General features: G+C 38.4%; 2 protein-coding genes across 3 annotated transcripts; both read left to right on the top strand.

Annotated features, from left to right (window-relative positions):
- The first annotated feature begins 2000 nt into the window (after window positions 1-2000).
- LOC112562411 (ADP-ribose pyrophosphatase, mitochondrial-like) lies at window positions 2001-14553 on the top strand. Of its 2 annotated transcripts, none has more exons than XM_025235669.1 (9): window positions 2001-2156; window positions 3429-3565; window positions 3995-4107; window positions 6750-6833; window positions 7203-7289; window positions 7820-7928; window positions 10613-10756; window positions 11285-11402; window positions 11654-14553. In XM_025235669.1, exons 2-9 carry the CDS (start codon window positions 3440-3442, stop codon window positions 11764-11766), a joined length of 894 nt encoding a protein of 297 aa, XP_025091454.1. In that variant the 5' UTR covers window positions 2001-2156; window positions 3429-3439; the 3' UTR covers window positions 11767-14553. The 2 variants fall into 2 exon arrangements, with proteins under 2 accessions (XP_025091454.1, XP_025091453.1); XM_025235668.1 differs by lacking the exon at window positions 2001-2156 and adding an exon at window positions 2242-2466.
- Window positions 14554-16451: 1898 nt separating this feature from the next.
- LOC112562512 (neurotensin receptor type 2-like) lies at window positions 16452-17865 on the top strand. Its single transcript, XM_025235791.1, has 2 exons — window positions 16452-17640; window positions 17725-17865. Exons 1-2 carry the CDS (start codon window positions 16870-16872, stop codon window positions 17863-17865), a joined length of 912 nt encoding a protein of 303 aa, XP_025091576.1. The 5' UTR covers window positions 16452-16869.
- The last annotated feature ends 4154 nt before the right edge of the window (window positions 17866-22019 follow it).

The following is a 22019-nucleotide window of genomic DNA, read 5'->3' on the forward strand; positions in this document are numbered from 1 at the left end:
AAGAACTTTTTTTTTTCAAATCGATTTCTCAGTTTGTTTTGTAGAAGTTAGCGTCAGAATGTTAGCCTAAATTTAAACAAGAGAAGGGTACCCGCAGTGGGTGGATGGGCGCGTACGTGGTGGTGGTGGTGGTGGTGGTGAGGGGAGAGAGTGCCTATAGTGCATAGTAGTACCAGAGGTCCAAGATGGTAGGAATGGTAATAGCAAAGATGACAAAGTCTTTGGTAATGTCACCGACAGCTGAAGAGAAACGTTTACTGTCGGTGTAGCGGCACCGCTACTTGAGAACACATCGGCGCTCTTCGCCCAGGAGCCAGCGCATCAGCAGCGGGCATGGATGAAAAGCACCTCTTCATCGTCGTTTTTTTTTTTTTTTTTTTTTTTTTTTTTTTTTTTTGTGATCTGCTATAGATGATTGGGAGGAAATCGATCTCAGCGGCTGAGTGACATTGACAAGTGAGGAACCCAAACTTGACAGCGTGTCGCTGGCTATGTGGATAACAGCAAATGACGGACTCAATTAAGGATCATATATTTGATTTATATGGCGAGGATCAACCAGATGGCATGCAGGTACCCCTGGCAGCAGTGGTGTATGAACCAGGCGGGAGAAAAGGGAGGAGGAAGTGTGCCTTCAAAAAAGATACTGAGGAGACAAAAATGTAAAGGTCGTTCACTGTCAGCATGGAGTCCACCCTTGCCCCGTCCCCCCAAAAAAGAAAAGCACCTTCCCATGCCACTATATATACTGGCAGTCTGTGCTACGATGTGGCAACCAGTTCAGCATCAAAAAAGTGGCAGTGCAGTTTCGGTGGGGCAGGGATTACTCGATCTTTCCTGGTCACCTTCGCCCTGCACAAAAGAAAAAAAAAGGGGGGCAGTACTTGCATGATCACCCGGTGTTACATCGGGATTTCTAGCATGTCTCTCTCTTTTTTTTTTTTTTTTTTTTGTCTGCGTACAATTTTGATAGTCCTTTACTTTCTGCACCTCAACTTCCCTATCAATCACTTGCGATTTTTGTACAAATTTTCCTACCAAACAATAGCTTGGCTGGACTGCGTGTTGTGCAGGGGTGTGTGCATGCTCACACGGTATTATATATATGCTACAATTAATATATATGTTTGTCGATCAGAATTCCTTCTTGCCAAACATTGCCCTCGTTCTCATTCTTTTGACTAAACAGTTTCATTCAGTTGACTACAAGAGTATGTAAATAAAGCATACATATGCCAAGGCTGAGTTGTGTTTACAAACTCTGCAGTGTATGGACGCACCCACGTTGTGTCATCAAAAGCATTTTCCATCAAAAGCGGGCGTGGCCTTGCAGGCATGTCCTTAGAAAATTCTACTGCCCACGGAGTAAAATTGTTACTTAGGCAAAAGCCGGCAACTATGAAAGGGACTTTGTTCCCGCAAATTCAAATTGCTCTTAGACCTTATTCATGAAAATCCAATTTAAATCGTGTTGCGTGAGAAAGAAAAGCGTTCGCCTCTCACGTCTGCGCTGGTGTGCGCAGGGCATTAAAGCAATGGCTAAATGCTGATTGGACGTTGCCATGGGACACCAAACTAGAGAAAAAAAAATGGTACGATGGCAGATATGGCGCTTGAGATGTCAGTGAAACGAAAGCATTCCGGCAAATTAATAGGAAAACAAACTAGAACAGTGGCAGATGGCGCAACAAAAATAAACTGAATAACAGTGCTCAGTAAGCACTAAATGATTAAAATCTATGGGCACCGATAAGAAAAATATGGACAGCAGTTGTGCTAAGGGACATCACTCTTATTTCCAAGTGATAATAATATTATGTAAAGATATTGCCCAATCATGCTCTAAATTAAAGTGATACAGAAAAATGTACACAAGGACACTATATGTGATACTGTGATTAGATGCAATGTTACTAATAATATTTTTGTTTAATTATTTCTCCTATTAAATAGCGATTTCAACTGGAATAAATTTGCTAACCTAGCTTTCTTTTTTTCTGAAATGTTGTCTCCCCTGATCGACTAAAAGTGAAGTAATAGTTCCCGAGTTAGGTGACTCACATAAAACTGCGGACGGAGACTGCTACTGTAGACAGCACAAAAGATATCTTGTGAACAGCGAGCGCATAGCTATGTATATGCGTATGATTTGCTGGGTAATGTAGTTTATATATTTATTAGGTACTTGTCCCGAGTGTGTAAAATCGACTAGTAGTTGACAGCTGATAAGAAATCCATTTGTTTGATTCTAAGGGTGATGGGACTAAAATCCAATTTTTAACTTGGGGGCCTGAAATCCCGAGAACCCTTTGCATTGCGGATGGAAACTCTGTTTCGAGAGAAGCTTAGAAAAAACAAGAAGACTGTTGAATATCTCTTGGCTTAAATCCAGCAGAAACATGCTTTTGTACGGTCTGTTAGTGATGCTATTCGATCACATGCAATGTGTTTGGACTCAGTTGGAAGGTTAGTCAGAGATATATCATGTTTGGGTGTGGTGCATTTATTTTGTGTCAATGTTGCCGTTAGAATGGTATGTAATTTTTTAGGACAAATTAGATAATGATTAAAGGTGTAAACTTCCCAGTGTAGGAAAATGTATGTCAGTATTATCATTAAGATATTTACAGCTAATTTTGCCTTATTGGTTTAATGATCTTGATAGTATTTAAGATCAGTTGAGTTTTTATTTCCATTTTCCATGCACTTGTTATTTCCATAACAATACAAATTAAACAAACTGTGAAGAAGGTGGAAACTTATATTAATACCAGGTTTATAAAGACAAAAACAATATTAACAAGAAGACTGAAGTTTCTTTAACAGTAGAAACTGGTACAACACTTAAAGCTAATTAGAAGTCTAGAATAGGGCAACATAAGGGATCTTGCAACCAGTATAGTTCACTACCATTGCAGACTTGGCAGGCCTCCTAGACACTTAAAGCAAGAGATCTCAACAGGAAAGAATAAACAACACCTGCGGCATCAAAGAGTAGTGACCTTCGTCCCTAACCTCCTTCCATCCATCCTATTTTCCCATATTCCCCCAGATCCTCATTCCCTCTTTCTCGCACAATATGAAGGGTGGCTCAGTGACACAATGTTTAGTGATTGTTGGCTGCCCTGGGTTCAGATCTCATTCTGAGTACGCTATTCTTTTTCTGCATTTGACATCTGTTTACAGGGCTGGCTGCCTTGCCATTATATAGCCTATGGTTGCTGGCTTGGCATAAAACATTAATTCCCCCCGCTCCCCCAACTGTGCAAAATTGCCTTTGAATGGATGCACTTTTCCTTCCCAAAATCAACAACAAAATCCCAACTATTTCCATTTTATTTGATAACCCTTTCTTTTTCAAATACAAGCATTTTTAAGAAGAATTAAGTATTAATATTAAATTTTTTCTTTGCTTATTGCCTTTTCAGGAAGACATTTAATGGGAGGTAGCATGTCAAAGATTACTTCTGTTACTAAACTAGCCATGGAAATCCATATTAAAGCTCGCAGCAGCCCATATCAACGTACTACTGATGTTAAACGTTTCCCAGTTCCAGATGAAAAGGTAGATATCTTGCAAACATTATAGCAGTTTGTTTACAAGTTAAAATCTGTGTTGGACATGTGGTAGACTGAGAACAGTCATAATCACAAATGATTAAAATCAAAACATTTACATATTGTAATGAGTTTCAAAAATTGCTCATTGTTTAATTTATTAATTATGATTTATAACTGCATCTATTGCATAATCACTGGAGAAGGGCTTGGGAATATCTAATCTAATCTTAAAAGTAAAGGTGCCTCAATTAATGAGCTTTTGATAGATACTGATAGATACTAAAGTTCTTAGTTATTTCTACTAAAATGGTATGTTACAAAAGAATTGTTTACTGTTTACTTACTCAGCGATGAGATGGTTCATAAATGCCACCATGTTTCCTTACTCTTTGCAAAGAAAAACAAACTTTGCTGTTTAAATTAACACCTTTAGGTACCTTGGAATGTTGACTTTCCGGAATATAAACCAGTTGACTATACTGCTCCTTCAGTGCAAAAGGGCCCAGTCTGGGCTGATATAGATGTCAGAACAGCAGATGCATCTCAGTAAGTATCATTTCTTTTGTCTATATATGGTGTGTGATATAGTCTTAAAGGCCAGACTTTTACCATTTGGTGGGAAAGAATGGTTTGCAGGGCTTCTGCTAAGGCTAAATTCTTTGGGGTCCCAGGGACCCCTTCTTCAGATTTTTAAGGGGTCCCTGTTCTTCGCCCAACTTTGAATGGGGTCCCATTGACGAAAATTGAAGGGGTCCTCCGAACTTTTAATGCGTACTGTACGCAATTTTTTGCGTAAGCAGAAGCCCTGGTTTGGCCCTAGGGAGGGAAGTTAGGATACTTTAGACCATATAGAAGCAACTAGTAAAGCATGATCACTTGGGTAGCTGTAGTACACCTTGTGCTCCCGAGCTCAAACCATTCATTCTCATCCTACAGAACAAAAAATCAGCTGTTAATTATGTCATTCAAAATCATCAATTTGAAGAGGATGGAAAGCTATTGATGAATAGTAGCAGGTCTTAGCAATCATTTAAGAGCTTTTTTTAATTTGAGAACTTGTTCAATCAAAATAACTTACATCCATAAGTGGGTTCTCTATCTGAGAAAAAAATTTTGCCAAAAGTAACTAACATACATTAGTTTTTTTTTTCAAGATGATACTCCAACTTCAACTTCATTGAGCTATAACGATATAATATCATCAGTGCAGTCTGTAAGTCTGTCTTTCTTGAACTTTGCAGGATCAGTCCTATCTAACATTTCCTGTCAGCTTCTGCCACCAAAAAGCACCATCTGCTTTGGTGTTGTCCTGGCTAGACTATTGCAAATCTCTACTCGTTGATCTCTCTAATTGCCTACTTTAAATGGTTCATATTAATGCCACTTGCACTGCCACCCGTAGACAAAAAGTAGACCATTTTACACCCCTCCTTCACAAGCTTCACTGGCTACCAGTCTGAGCTCATTTTGATTACAAGATCACTACACTATTACTATTGTCTTTATGACCTTGCCTCAGCATAACTGTCTGATCTCCTGACACTCCACCACTCAAGATCAAATCAAATCAAAATCAAAACAGACTTTATTGTCTGTCCAGGAGACCCAGGACAGAAATTTGTCTTCGTTCACAAGGGCAGGCATACATTCTCATACAGACATTTAACACACAGTTAGGAGTAAACGTTAGGAGTAAAAAAGTGTAGATTGCACCAGTCCATCAAAGCAGTTTATGTTTATCCTAGCAACAAACCTTGATGATATGTCTGCTTTTGTTGCCCTCCACTCTGTGCCATGTATCAGATCGGAGAAGTTCACAGATGTTTCTTCTCCTCCTCTAGCGCCACTGTTTGGAATTTTCTACCCCTTTCTCTTTGAATTGTACCTACATTGAAAGCCTTAGTGGCAGTAGCTAGGAGACCCACTTGGCTTAGTTTTGTTTCACTGCTAACTCTTCCACCTGTGATTTCATTGTCAACTTTAGTTGCTTCATTTGAGTTGGGCAATTTTTGTGTGACATCAGTATAGCCAATAGTGAAAAAATGGATATCCCTTCCTTAAATGGATAGAGTGGCAGCTCATGTTTGGCAAATGAAAAGGGTCATGATGGTTGGAGTGACACTGCCACATGACTGTCTTATTTTCTACCTTTCATTGCTTTCTCTGTCTATGTCAGTTTGTAACTGTCATATAAGATATTCTCAAATTACCATGGTCCAAATTTGCATTGCCTAGTAGACAAACAGTTTATTGGGAGATGGTAATTGTCATGATGGTTTTATTTTACAGCATTAAGCTCTGTTGGGATGTGCAACCACTTGAGTTCTACCCCCCCCCCTTTTCTCTCTCTCTGACTCATTCACTTGTGCACACACCACATGCACACCTCCACTTTTTTGCATCACAGTAAGTTGAAAGAAACGGGACCATGAAGCAGTGTATTTGATTTCATGGTTACATAAATAGCATTAGTTTCATGTGCTTTTCATTATAATACACAGCCGCTTTTCTTGTGTTTCATCTGCAGAAAACTAATCTGGAAAAAATTTGAACATTTCAACATCAGTTTTACATTTCAATATACTTTTACTTATAATCGGTAGAGTATTACTTTCTCCTTCCTCACCTCACTGTCTCTTACACACATATACACTAAGTGTTTAGACCACCTCACTAATAACATTGATTATGATGCAGATGCTCATGGTATTAAGGTGAAGACAATAAACCATTATATGCCTAACTCTCTGACTATGCAAAATTAATTCCTCCGTAGCAGCTCCAACACAAAAATGCACTTGTCAAATCCAGATACCATACACCATTGACCAAACCATATCTACAGTTGAGTATAACAACACTGACACAAAACCCAAAAGATTACTGAGACATCAGGTAAAAGATTATTATGAGTCTGTAGGGCCTGGAACACATTTCCAGTTATACGAGACTTGAAGTCAGAGAGATGTTCCTTGAAGCAAAAACGTGGAATTCCTTTTTAAACATTACGCTGGTGAAGTGGTGGTCTGATTGTTAAAGTAAAAATATGTAATAAGTTCACATTAGTTTTCAAGTGTAACTGACTATTATATTATATTTCTTATACTTGTGCTGCCTTTAAGTCGGTGATCATCACATGAATTGCCTTTTTTTAAAATATGGTGCAATAATTAAATTTATAATGACAGGCAGCCCATATGGAACAAACTGGACAATGGAGTCAACCGTGTCAGCCATATGGGCCCCTACAAGATTGTTGATAAATGCCCAAGGTAAGGTAGAGAATAAAGCAGGTGCAAACGCACGTGACTGTACATTTTAACTTGTCTTCTTTACACATTTATTTTTGTTTGTTTTCAGTTTTGTTTTGGGTTTTTTTTTTAGCAGTGGGGTGGGGGTTGTAGGATGAGAAGGGGGCATAGTTGTGAGTTTGCAAATAGCTATTAGTTTATGACAAATACATAAATGGACAGGTTTATTATGTGTTTAGCCGAGAAATTGATGGCTTGATATGGAGAATATAGTTTTTGTTTTTGACTGGTAAAAAGTCAAAATTTCTTGCTATGCATGCATTATGAAGCTAAGACGCTGGTTGTGATATTCCATTTTCTTCCTCATAGTTTTCTTGTTGCAAATTATAGAAATCCAATTGGGCGGACTGGAATGATAGGGCGAGGCTTGCTGGGACGATGGGGGCCAAATCATGCTGCTGATCCAATAGTCACAAGGTGAGTGGGCACTGTGAGGTTCAACCTGACAGGAAGGAATATATACGAACATTAAAATATATACATAGGAATGTTCATGCATTTTCAATTGATTCAGAAAAAACCTGTGTACTTACATGTGTCTGTGCATCAAGTGTGGTGTACAGGAACTAATGTTGCACCAGCCAAGCCATAACTTCATCACTTGGCAAGTTCCATCATAAACTTAGCATTTCAAAGGATTTTTTTTTTTGGGGGGAGGGGGAATATTCCTCATTAAAGGTACATTTCTTTCATACAGCCAGTGAGTAAATGAAATGTGACACTTTTATTTCAGTATTATTTATCTGTTACCTATAAAGTCAAATAAAAACTTAAAAAGAAATAAATTTATCATAAAGCTACTGAAAGCTTGCTCTGAACATAAAAATGAGTTTAAAATTTCATAACATTAGCTGTTCCTGATATTTTAGTAAAGATGGACTGATGTTTTTAAACATCTGCAGTACCGGTTATTGCTGTATGTCAGATTCTGCTTGTGTTTGAAATAGGTGGAAACGCAACATATCAGGCGAAGTAGTTAATGGAGAAGGAGGCCGTCCTATTTTACAAGCCATTGTTGTCCAACGTAGAGATAATGGTGAATGGGCATTACCAGGAGTGAGTTTTGTGTATTTGTCATATTGCATTCAGAGCTCTTATGTATGTGTGTATGTGTGCACTTGTTGTCATCATATCAATACAAATACCTTTATTAGTCCTTTTCAGGAAATTGTTTTGTCTGCCAACAGTAACATTCGAACACCACTTAAAGCAGGCAATTAAAAAAACAAACCTGACCATAATAATGTTATCTATATGAGCTTTCCATTTAAGTTTATTATTGATGATTATACCTAAATATTTGTAACTCTTCATCCTTCCTACTTCTTCTCCATACTCCTGATCTTTCTAAAATCAACAATTGTTTCTTTTGTTTTCTTAACATTCAGTTCTTAATAATGATCATCACATCATTGAAAATGATCAATATCCTGTCTGTAATAGAAGTTGTTACTGAAAATCAATCCCATTAATCTGGTGTCGTGTAAATTTAATAATAAGAGAATCATTATTTCTGTGTCTACATATCTGTATATAAGAAACAAACAAAAAAAAAAAGGAGAGTGTACTTTTCCTTGTGGAGGGCTGGTGTTTGTGTACAGAAACAACATCTCTAGAGATACAGATGAATTGAAGTCTATAAATAAAAATAGTAAAATCCATAAAGAACTTGTGACCTCAACATTCATCCAAATTAGCTTCTGAACGACCTAATGGCACTGTATTGTGTTAAAAATGCTGGAGAAGTAAAAAAAGAACAGATGAAGTAAAGACAGTTGTTCAGGTACTTGAGATGTTCATAAATTTTATTTAACATATATAAAACAGTGTCTTCTACACTGCTATTACTTCTAAAGGTAAACTGTAGGTGATCTAAAGAGTTCTGGATTTTGTAAGCATTTGCCATCGTCACTCTCCACCATCACCTCACCAACCACATTTCGAAAAAAAACTTAAAACCCATCTGTTTCTTTCAAACCAGTCTTAAACTACCAAGAAACACTTCTGTCTATATTTTTTACTTTTCCTGGTGTTTTATATATTTGTTCACTTTATTTTTTCTTCTTCTTTTGTTTGTTTTTTTTTCTGCGCAATGAGCAGTCTTCGGAATGGATACCTGAGCATTACAAATCGCCATCATCATCATTTGAGAACTACAGTGATACCTCGGTTCTCGAACGCCTTGACTTTCGACCAAATCGGTATTCGATCAGGAAATTCGAGAAAATTTTGTCTTGGAATCCGAACAAATATTTGGAACTCGAACATCCGAACGTCCGAGATGAGCCGAGTTGAGCCGAATGGCGTTCATTCTGCCCAGCGCGCCTTGCTTGCGTCATCAGTGTGAGTGCAGAGGAGAAAAAAACAGCAAACAATTGACAAATTCTTCCGTAAAGAAATCAGACAAGCAACTGCAGAGCAAGATTCTGATTCTCCTCAGCAAAAGATACAGAGAACAGAAACACCCGAAGAGCAGTTACCCTCTGTTTTTATTGAAGAGGACTCCCCTTCAAAACAATAACCATCCCCCTTCCCTCCTCCCTCCACATTCATTCCCTCCTGCCATAAAGTTTGGTACAGGTACAGTAAATGAAACACAATTTACTGTACTGTACTGTACAGTACATTTTATTTATTTTTTGTTTGTTTTTTTGTTTTAATAAATACACTTTTATTTCATATTTCTTGTTGAGACTCATGTTTTTCTACATATTATATACAAACTAGGCCAGTAAATAGGCATTTTCTGGGGCTTGGAACGAATTAATCCAGTTTCCATTATTTCCTATGGGTTTCATTGCTTCGGTTCTCGAACAATTTGGTTCTCGACCGTCCTCCCGGAACGAATTATGTTCGAGAACCGAGGTATCACTGTACTTTTATAAAAAACTTTCATTACAGCAGAAGTCAAAGCAGCAAAACATAAATCATTTTTTTCAAGCAGAGAACTTTTCTTTGACACTGACACAATTCAGGATATAAAGAGACAGAACTGTTAAAAACCAGACACGTTAAAAATATTTAAGTTTTGGCCAATTGGTCAGCACAGAACCTTAAGATGGAAGGCTTTATCAGAACCGGCTGCTTTATGAGTGTGCACCTTATGAAAATGTCCATGAAGATCCTCTGTGATCTCATTAAAAACCTCCTTTTCCCAATCCTCTTTTAGAGCATCATGATTCTCTCACAGCTTGTGTGTTTCTTCTGTGAAATCATGGCTTATTGTATGTGTGTGTCCACATTTTGCTCCTGGCTTGTATTGATATGTGTCACCGATATTCATGGCATCTTTTTGTTGTTTCTTCTCTGTGAATGGAAGTGTTTCCTGTCTGGGTTATTTAACTCAAACACACATCCATACAACTTATGTTGTGTCTGCTGATCAGTTTTGTCTCACAATGGCTGTGTGCAGAATAAAAATGGTTAAACTTTTTAACCAGTAAATATTTTTATTGGTCAAGCCATTTATTTATATAGAGTATTTGTATTATGTTTGACATGTCAAATATGTAAGTACATTCAGTTTGAAATATATTGCTGACAGCAGCAGTTGAAGAGAATCGAAACATTCTAGATCTTTGATGAAACATGCAAATGAAAGTGGACAGAATATTTCAAACTTTATGGACTATTACACACTTCATACTTCCTGTTAAGCTGTTTTGTAGTATAACTCTCATTTTGCATGTACAACCAGTGAAGTAAAGGGACATTTGATGACTTTATGGCTATCATTGCAGGGAATGGTTGATCCCGGTGAAGTTGTTACCATGGCAGTCAGAAGGGAATTTGGTGAAGAGGCTCTTAACATGTTAGATGCAACACCGGAGCAAGTGAAGGAGATAAAGAAGCACATAAACAGTCTGTTTGAACATGGTGTGGAAGTAAGTTGACTGGCTTTTCTGATATTCTGAACTAAGGTGTGTGGTTTACTTTTCTCATACTGCATCATTGTGTAAAGGTAAGAATAAAGGTCATCCCCTAACCTTTTCAGGTTGTTGGAGATGGGGGGGGTGAAGTGTTAGAGATCTCAGTTTTCTTGGGGCCAGCTGTACGATAGCTGCTTGCCTAACATTGTATGCTACTGGATATCTTACTGTTTAAAGTACTTTTTGTGGTGATTTTGAGATAGGAATGGATTATGAAGAAATGAAGAAAAGATGTGGGATATGAAAGAAGGTTGATCACTACATCATTAAAACACTTTTCTTACTGCAGTTACTCCCTAACTAATCCATCCCGTCCTACATACATTCACATGTGCACATTAATTTCTACTACCCAGTTATATATTTTTTATTACTAAATGCTCTTCGTGGTTATTGTATGCTGGTGACGGTAACATGGCAGATAAATAGTAATTTCCTGCGAAGGATTAATAAAGATTTTTGTATTTGTATTGTGAAATCCAGATATACAGAGGCTATGTTGATGACCCTCGCAACACTGACAATGCCTGGATGGAAACTATCGCCATGAATTTCCATGATGACAAAGGAGACAGTGTGGCTAAGTTTAAACTGCATGCTGGTAGGTAGCACAGCTCTTTGGCTTACTTGATCTTTGAAGCACATCTCTAAATCTGAACATCTGATCTAGATTAACTATCATGTAATCAGCATCGCCATTAATAATTCACACAGTTTTGTTTGATTTTCGTTTGTAAGATAAGACTTTATTTGTCCCAGAGGGCACTTAGTGTTGTTAAATGTGTTTGTGGGTATAGTGGAGAAAGTTTGGCAATCATTCATGACCTGCACTGCCTTTGTTTATGCTTACAGGAGATGATGCTGTTGGTGTCAAGTGGATGGATCTCAGCCACTCCCTACAGCTATTTGCTAGCCATGTAGACTTTCTCCAACATACAGCTAAGCGACTGAATGCAAACTGGTAGCTTCCAGTCAAACCTCAAGCTTCGCGAGTTAGGGCTTTCATCATTGCCATCCAAGATTCAGCATTGAGGAGAGAACAATATTATTCTGTCTGATTTTAAGGATCATTAGAACAGTCCTGGCCATTGCTAACCTTGCAGCTTTTGTAGGCTGTTGAGAATGACACCTACTGTTGTGGGTGTAGAAAAAGTTTCCTTGTAGTGACTAAAGCAACAATGATGAGAAAAAGGTTTGTGAAAGGGTTGCTAGAGTACAAGAGAAAACAAACCATTAAACCTTGTGAAAAGTGCAGCTTACCATGGAGACTGAGAAGAGAATGTCATCCAAAAAACACTCAGCTGAAGTCTATGGTCAATCACAAATTCAAAAATGAAAAATAATTATTGCTTTCTTTTAACGGTCTGAAAGTAAAGGATCCTTGCTGTTATTCTCATCATAGTGTCGGTTGATTTTTTTTTTTTCATTTAATAAGAAGTTTAATGTAGCTGAGACATCTTGCATTGTTATTTATCTTCACATTTTGTCTTCTACAACCCTTGTGCTTCATTGCTGCATTTTCCATTACATGTTTAGGTTTTGGATCTATGAATGTAGAAGATGTCAGTTGAACTAGTTTTGAAAAGTGTGTTTATTTTCCTCTTGCTTCATAGATTTCTCATTTACCTCATAACTTGGTTCCAGAATTTATTTAGCTTGTGCCCTTAGCAGTTATTATTATTGTATATTCTTGTTTTTGTAAAGTGCTTGAAGCCCACCTTGATAGTGGAGACAGGCGCTATAGAAATCACATTATTATTGTGATATGAAAAAAATGTGTGTTCAGTCAGGTAGTATGGCAAAGGCAGACTAGGATCAAATGGGAGTAGGACTCAATGTTCGTCTGCCAGCAGTAAGTTCCATTTGTCAGTGTTTGTTTTCAGCTAAGGTGATTAGCATGGAGGTGATGTTTGACCTTCTGTCAGATTCTGTTCTGGAGTTTTGACCTGTCCATTTAGAATGTTGCTTTCATCATCCACCCCTTCATGTTCCTGCTTCTTAAGTTCTGTTAATTTTCAAAGGGTTGGACAATGATACAGAGATCCATGCTCTTTTAATCTCTCCCGGAAAACTGAACTCATTCTTCTAACAACTAGACAGAAAAGACAAAACCTAGCCATCCCATTTCCGAGTATCCAAATCGGCGCTCAATCAATAATGGACAAACTCATGGGTGTTACCATCGACAGTACCTTATGGTCCCAACACATCTCTGCCACAAGCAAAAGCATCTCCAAGAAAGTCTACCAGCTGTCACGAATTAAACATTTTCTAGATTTTCACACAAGAAAACTCTTCTATACTACTCACATTCAATCATTGACTTCGCCTCCACCCTCTGGGACTCCGCTAGTGGAGCTTCCATGAAACCTCTAGCAAGTGTTCAAAGGCGAGCAATCAAAGCCCTTCTGCTAAAACTGAAAATAGACCCAAATAACTTCACCTCTCTCTCTAAAAGACAGACTTCAATGCAATAAATGCATTGTCATGCACAAAATACTGACTGGTAAACTATCACCAAGACTCTCTATTTTCCTCCAGTAACACTAGAACTACTCCAAAACTGAATATTCCCATTCCTAGAATAGACCTTTTTAAATCAAGTCTGAAATACTCAGGGAGCATACTGTGGAACAGCTTCCCTCTGCATCTTAAGCAATTGAACTCCCTGAACTGCTTTCGACCTAAATACAATCAAGAAAACTAGATGAGACCTCTAGAGATACCTCCCAACTCCAGGAAACCTTGTAAATATATGTTTTTCTTAACCAACACTTTTGTATGTATTCACCTTCCACTCTTCTTTGATACCTTACCTTATGTTTACTATTAATTATTCTCATAGTACTTAATTACTTCACTTACTTAGTTTTTTCCCCAGTAAAGGATGAAGGCTAAATGAAAAAAAACATTTTATTGCTTATTTTACCTCTTGTTAATAAAGAATTGTCATTGTCCCTACACTAAAATGTTAGGACTCAGACTACAAGCAAAAGTGGTCGTATTTCTTGCTGCACACTTATATAATTCCAATAAACCTTGATTTTGTTCAGCTGTGACAGGTCTTGATAATAATGTACAATGCTACATCAGTCACAGAGTAAGGAGAAACAAATAGTCTTATGGTTAGTGTGTGAACCCAAAGGCGTATTCACACAAGCTGATGACATACCATGTGATTCAGCATACATTCCTTTGTTGACCCTCATATAGAGTGGCTAGGAAAGGTAAGACAGGGATGGAGAGAAAATTGGCACCATGGTGGTGGGTCCTGATATAAGTGGGGTCTCTAACACTTCACTCCCCAAAGACCATAAGGTCACTGACCTTCCTATACCTTTATTTGTAAGTAATGCTGTACATTTCATGTGTGGTTTCCTTCTGCCATAATCTCTTCGACTTTGTGCAGTCATTAGTCTCACTTCAAATCATCACTGTTGTAATATATGAAATAGCTTCCTCTCATTATATCTTATCCAATTAGACTCATTTTAAAATGCTCAATGTGCTGAGACTTTCCTAAAAGTAGAACAATCATTGTAGATTTTATAATGTTGACTGAGATCCATTTACATGTATTAGACTTTCTTTTAATTAAATAAAAAAAATATATTAGATATATTTACAATATCCAACATTTATATTCTTTTAACTGCGTTTTTTGTTTTGTTAAAAAAGTCTTTTGTCCGCAGCACTGATGCAACAGCAATATAAATGTGCATTAGCAATTAAACTAAATACATTTTGTTATGTTAGAGCCTTGTCTTTATTGCAAAGTTGTGTCATTTTGTGGCTTATAGTTTACCTAGACATATTTCATTAAAACTTAACGGATTAAATTACTTTAGATGAACATCAGGCTGAAAACATTTGTCTGTGACTGTGTACCGTGTTTATGTGTATACATATTTGAGTGTATACGTGTGTGTGTATTCAGCCATAAGGAAAATATTTGAATGCTTTTAGAATTTCGTATTGTGCATACATTCCTTAACTGCTTTAAGTGCATTCTACTAGGCAAGAGAGGGCACTCCATCGAATAGAATGTATCAAAGTCAGTAAAAGAAAAGACTGACTTGTCTGATATGAAGACATTCAATAAGTCTCCACATGAAGGCATCTCAGATAGGCATAGTACAGAAGATTTTGATCAGTTAGAATCTTACTAAAAATGCAGATTGTCTAAGGATGAATTCCCTCCTAACCGTCAACCGAATTGTCAGGAATAGATACTTAATGGAGGGGTGAGGAGGGTACTACCCTCGCAAAAGATGGCTCCAAGAAAAATGTGCTCTTTAACACCTCACTAGCCTATATACGAAATAACACGAACTCTGTCAGGCAGGAACATTAACCCAAACAAGCCAGTGAAAGACGAAGACGGCAAGACCATAATAAACGATGCAACACAAAGAGACCGCTGGATGGAACGCTTGAAAGAGATCTTGAATCGATCTCGTCCACCATCTTTACCTGACATACCACTAGCAACTGAACAACTTCACGTCAACACCAGCTCTCCCACTAAGAAATTATCAAAGCTATCAAAAGCATGAAAAAGTGGAAAAGCAGCAGGCCCGGATGGCATGCCCCCAGAAGCATTAAAGACAGACCCAGAAACAACAGCAATTTGCTGCGAATTTTTGCTACAAATAAAGTCCGGAACTCGTGAAACAGTGTGTGACCCCTTGACCAGACACTTCTGCTTGAATAATGGGACGTGCAGGTATTAATGATGATTCCAGCAAGCATTTACTGGGGTTGAATGGACTTTATTTGGAGCAAAAATTCGCAGCAAATTGCTGTCAAGCTGTCCGCACGATATGGCTTGGGGAAATGTCCATTTTTGTCAGAACTGGTCTGCTCTCTCTCTATTGCGCGCGCCATTCGACGGACTTAAAATCTTCCAATATGCTGTATGCTATACACGCCTTTTTGTTTTCTTAGTAAATAGCAACATAATCGTGGATTACATTTCTTGAAACCTGTGGGATTTGAACTTGGTCGGTGATTACTCATCATTAGTTGTCACTGCATGGTATCTTCCGGCCTGGGCTCGTGTATCAGGCCGTTAATTAGAAAGTGGCCCATCAACTGCGATTGGTAAAATAACGGGTAGATTTGTACAGACGGGAAGACACTCAGGTGTGGTATAAATAAATGTATAAATAAATCGTAAAGATAGAATCTTAATGGATCAAGATTTTTTCCTTTAACTTCTTTTCCGTATTTCAACTTTTAGTAACTATTGTTCATGAACAACCAAATCTTGTTTTTTTAAATGATAAAAAGTTTTTACTTTCTTTTTTGAAAAATGCATGTAGCTGACAAAAATTCACCCAGTTATTATGAGTCAGTTCTAGTGTATCTTTGACATTCAATTATAGCCTAGAAGTGAGACAACAGGTCTTTCTTCTCTCTGAAGCGTGTGTATGCACATGGGAAAAAAAAACAAACCCACACACGAGAGTCTTCAAATATTTGAAAATACTTCAGTCGATCCCTGGCATTGCAGAGAAACAAAGAGATCATTATCTTTACAAACAGCTTTCCCCACCCACCCTTTTAATGATGTGATAAAGGAAATTAGATGACAAACTGTAGATATAAAAGCTTGGAGTTCACATCATTTGTCGCAGCAGATGTGAAATAATATGCGTGGTACTTTAGAACAATGCTAGCGGCCTGTGGCTGACATTGGTATTTAATTTTATCGACTTCAACAGGTTTAAAGAGATGGGAAAACTTCTTGATGTTACGAGTATCACAGACAAGAGGTTTTACGGTTGTTGAAGCAGTCAAAGCAAGGAGTTAGTCTCAAAATTATACACGAAGGTTGTTTTTTTTTTTTTTTTCAAGATGTTTTGCTTTGCATGAAATGGTGATCGGAAAACTGTAATAACTGCGGCAGCTTAAAAAAAATAGTATTTGATTTATAAAACAGCAGAGAAAAAGGTTGGGAGTGATATTTAATTTAAATTAGAAACGCTTTAACTTAAAATATATGTAGAAACAGGAATTCGAGATGAGTGGCTTGTGATCTCGGATTGTCCCGTTTGCCATCAGCAATGGAAATGAAAAACGGAAGCCAGGTACTAGATAAAAACTTTGTCAGTTGGCCGTCAAACCAAAGACTAGATGTTGGTGATCTTCTGACCACGGAACAGAGACGCCAGACAAACCTGATTTTATCTTGTGGAGTGAGTACACCAGTAGCTTTGATAGGTTTCTTGGGCAACCTAGCCAACCTGGTCATCCTAGCCAAGCAAGGACTAGGCGACAGCGTCAACATCTCCTTGGCAGCGCTGGCCCTGGGCGACCTTGCTTACGTCATAATAGTGTTGTCGTTTAGCTTGATGTGCTTCTCGCCAGACACCGATCCAGTAGTCCAGAACAACAAAGGACAGCAGTATGTGCCCCAGGCCGCCATGCTGCGGATCGCTGTGGCCAGGATCTCTAGTGGGATCATGGCGCTGATAGCCGCAGAGCGATGTCTGTGTGTGATGGTGCCGTTAAAGGTCAAGAGGTTAGTCACGTTCAGGTGCACGACCGTTGCCGTTATCGCCATCTACATCGCGGTGCTGGTGCTGTTCGTGCCGGTGCTGATGATGCTGGAGGTGAAGTGGTTTCCGGCGGATGGTAACCGCACAGTGGCGCTTGCCGTACCCACAGAGTTTTACATCCGCAACGAGCACTTCCTCAGTACCTTCAGTGACCTGGTCATCTCCGTTGTGCTACCGTTGTCGCAGATTAGCCTTGTCATCGTCTGCACACTTCTGACGGTTGTGCGTTTGAAGGCGTCTTCTTTCTGGAGACAGTCGATGTCTCAGGCAAATGCTGTTTCCTCCCGATTTCGACCTGCCGCTCAAGAAGAGCTTCCTTCGACCGACTGCCAAGGATCCCGTGGGAAAAATTCCAGGCAGGTCATAGTAGACGAAAAAACGTCCAAACTGTCGAAACTTCTGATTACCATCGCTGTCATCTATATCGTGTGCTCGACGCCTGGAGTTATCGCTACACTTGTCAGACTCTTTATCCCAGAGTTCAATCTTAATCGCCAGTAAGGAGCAGAGAGACACACTTTCAACAATTTATTTACTTGTTTCTTATGTCTTATTTATTACTTATCCCCACAGATATTTGAAAATACGAGTAATCTTTCGGACATAACACTAATCAAAGATTCATTCCATTATGTTACACTCTTAAAGGTCTAATGGCGATGGAAATTTGTTTTTCTAATGATTTGGTAAAAATTGTATATCTCGACGACGGAAGGGGGGTTATTTCCCGACATCTGGGTAAAGAGAATCTTGTATTGCACTTTACTCCATTCAGTAAAAAAACATGTTGCATCCCACGAGTCCTTTGAGCACCTCGGGTGGGCGTTCATGAGTGTTCATGTGGCCTTCCGTGCACGTAAGAGTGCAGATAAACTGAATTTATTTAAATGAGGTGATATTATGACCAGTCTTTGTGCATGAGAGGTAGACGCCATAGTTCTAGCAGTTAGTATTAAAGTGATTCAACTGAGCTGCTTTTAGTAAGGGTTAAGGAAAACCTCTAATTTGGAACGAGTTGTGTAATAACACGAGATGACTATTCTCAACAACAACAACAACAACAACAACAACAACAACAACAACAACAACAACAACAACGAACTTTGTGGGTTTTTGTAATGGGTATTTTTGTCAAAGGTATAACCAGCTTAGTTAAAGCTTTTGGTTCAGCTACAGTTCATCGTCAACCTTTAGGGTCATCACATATTGGTTCATCAGCCCGCTAAGACGATGCTGATCTCAACATGAGTACCTACCTAACCAAGAACACAATAAATTCTTTGTTTTAAAACCATAAGAAGAGGTTTCATTCTTCAGAAATGTCCCTCCTCAAAATAGCTAAAAGTATATCGCGAAGTTACAATCTACACTTGAATATGAATGCACTGGCCTGAAAGAGTTTAAATTATTCTCTCATGTCTGTGCACTTGTACGCGCATGTATATGTGGTCTTACATAGACTGTGTGCACCACTGAGTTAAGGTCTCATTAAATAAACAGAAAAAACACTCGTACATAAGGAGTAATTTATCGTAGGTGTAACTGTATACATACTGGATTTTTGTGTAGGGAAGTATTGACAGAGCCTTTAATAAAAGGCTTAGTACTCGGCTCAGGAAGACATAATTATAGCTGGGGGATTCGGAATGTGTGTTTTCCTCTTCACTGTGACATTAACGCTGATAAATAGTTGTTGTTTGCACACAAGAACGGTATTTAAGATAGAAATCGCTTGGGTTTATGTATGATATTTGATTACTTATTGTTAAAATCGTGCTGTAATTGCTACATGCCATAAACAGAGGGAGCAGTTTTGTCAATGCAATGGTTCCAGGTAAAATTGTATTTTTTACCTTTAGGGGGAAAAAATCCATTACTTTTCATCTAACATTTACACTAGAAATCTTACTTCTTCGAGTTTATCGTTTCAAAGTTCTTTTTATTCTTCATCTGTATAACGTTTGAATGTTTGTGTTTTGAATAATCATGTAACTAAATACCGACAGAGAGAGGAAGAGAGAGACAGATAGAGAGGAGAGAGACAGAAGGAGGGGTAGATAAGGGACAGACAAAAGTGCAAGATTAATCGACTGTACATTCTTATTCCAGGTACAGTAACATGTTCTATGTTGTATACGAAGTGGACTTCGCCTTCCAGACTTTCAACGCCTCCATCACCTTCTTTGTCTACATGATAATGAGTGAAAGGTAGGTCACAGGACAGAATTCCTTTGTCTATATGATCATATGAGAGTAGTCACCAGTGAGACTGCACAATACAAATGTTTACTTAACGAGTGACAGGTTAGAGACATGAGACATGACACCGCCCTGACAGTCCGAGTCATGTAGAAGTGTTCCTTCATCTGAATGACCAACTGTGGGAGTCACTGATCTTACTGTCAAAAGGTCAATGAGCTTGCACTTCGCTGGACCATTCGAGGCAAACACCAGGTCAGTCTGTATGAAAACTCCACAGGTTCACAATGCTGACTTATGTTGCAGGTTCCGAAGTATATTTGTGTCCATGGTGCCATTGCGATGCCTGTGTAAAAGGACAGACGTGCACCAGTCCCATGAGAAACCCTGGAAGTGGCAGGACACACAAATGACATCCTTTACATCGGAATGACCTGACAAGTAAGCAACGCTCACCCGGCATTTCATGTAGAAATAACGACGATATTTACGGTCGTGTCTGGGGCCCTCTTGAACTATTGATGATAAAAATGTGGTATTTATAAATTTACGCAGCTCTTCATTACATCTATATTGCTATGTAACAATAAAGTATATTATAATTTCATGTAGTAAATATTCATCTCTTGTGTGAAACTTATTTATTGTAACCAGACTGAGCTGCATTAGTCGACAGCGAGAAAGCGCTGCTTTCTTTTAAAGTGTAGAGAAACAATGAAATATTGAAATGAAAACTTGAATTTTATAGCTCTGGATGTTGTAAGGTTTTATTTAAATGCTACAGACCAAAACAGATGTGTAACTGATGATATGGAAAGTTGAAGTGATTGCAGTGATGGTCCCCTCCTCTTGGCACTTACCTGAAAACTCGCAGGTCAACGAGTGATGTTGAACGGTGTCCCAGAGGATGGTGCGAACTTGTCTCCGCAACAGAAGGCTTACTATTCCTCGGTTAATTAAATCGAAATATAGTAATATATAGATAAATTTGCTATTTCTCGAAGAAGAAAGTACTTTGAAATGTCGCAAGTGGTTTTAAGGAGCTGAGACGTACAGAGTATGAGTCTAAAACTACAGCCATAGAGTTTTCATGCACAATTTCAATAATAAATAAGTGAAGGAGAAAGTGCAGGAAAGAGCGGATGAGAAGGAAATGGAAAAATAGAGAAGAATATAAAGCCTCAATAATGGATCAAACTTGACATTTTTCTCCCCAGGAATTTCGAATCGGTCTGAATCAGGACTCTGTGATGATCGTTGTTGCCCTGTTCGAAAAATTATGAGGTCCTATATAAGGACCTACGCGAACAGTGAGAGATACAACGACAGATCGCGTTAATGAAATTAAACAAAAACTGTTATCAGAAAGTATAAAGAATAGTAACTTCTTAAGTTCTGGAAGTTCTAATAATTCCAACTCTAAGAAATAATTTTAAAATCGGATTTGTCAAGATCAGTAGGAAGATGTTCGGCTTTGAGGGGTGGGACAATTTCAGTGCTAACAACAAATGGCATTTTCACTCGGACATTACTGAAAAAAAGGAGAGAAGCGCATGTACACAGTGGTAACAGCACAACAAATCCCAAGCAGCATTAAACAAGAAACAAAGCTCGTTGATTACCCCGGGTAATCCAACCACAGAACGCTATAATAATCAGAATAATATAAACTTTATAATCATATTAATGAAATTCATGATTTGAAAGTCACTATAACATATAACTACAAAGCTGTGAATACTTTGATTTCTGCTAATGAGCTCCATTGCAGTCGTATCCAGACTTAACAGACAGCCATCTCTTTAAAAGTGCAATATATCCAATGTCACTCCGAGTCATCGTCAATCCGTCTCTACCTCGGGAGGCGTGGTTCGTTGCCTAGTCTGATTGCTTTGGATTTAAAATCATTTAACAAATTAAACAGATATTTATCGGAACGCATCTACAAGGTCTTCGTGCACGCACGATGTTGACTGCTTCTGCAGTGCTGTTGACGATTCTTTCGTTACGACAAACAGTCCGTGAAAGCAAAAAGCCCCAAAATGTCGAGAACTGCTGCATCCACACCAGAAGCCCTCCAAGTCTCGGAGACTATTCCTATTGTTTCCTGCAAAGTCTCAAAGTTCTTTATTAGAGATCCTTACTGTCCCCATCTGGTTGTACAGAGGGCTTTATGATTGCCACATATCCTTCTTTCTTTTGTTTGGTCTCAAAGAGCTCCTGAAGCTTTGGTGATAAAAGTGATAGGTTGAATCATTTCCAAGGCAAAGTCAAGTGCATCTCTAACAACCTCAACCTTTCTTGCAGTCTCCTGCATCACAAGATTCGCCGAGTGGATCAGATAATCAACAGAAATAACTGATTGAGCCTCATCTGTGACTCAGAAATGTGGCCTTGAAATGTGTCTGTGTCCTGCGCGAGGGTGGCCCTTCCTTCTCTTTTTTGATTATTTCGGG

Source organism: Pomacea canaliculata, linkage group LG4 (genome assembly GCF_003073045.1).
Source record: "Pomacea canaliculata isolate SZHN2017 linkage group LG4, ASM307304v1, whole genome shotgun sequence".
In the NCBI taxonomy this organism is placed as follows: Eukaryota; Metazoa; Mollusca; class Gastropoda; order Architaenioglossa; family Ampullariidae; genus Pomacea; species Pomacea canaliculata.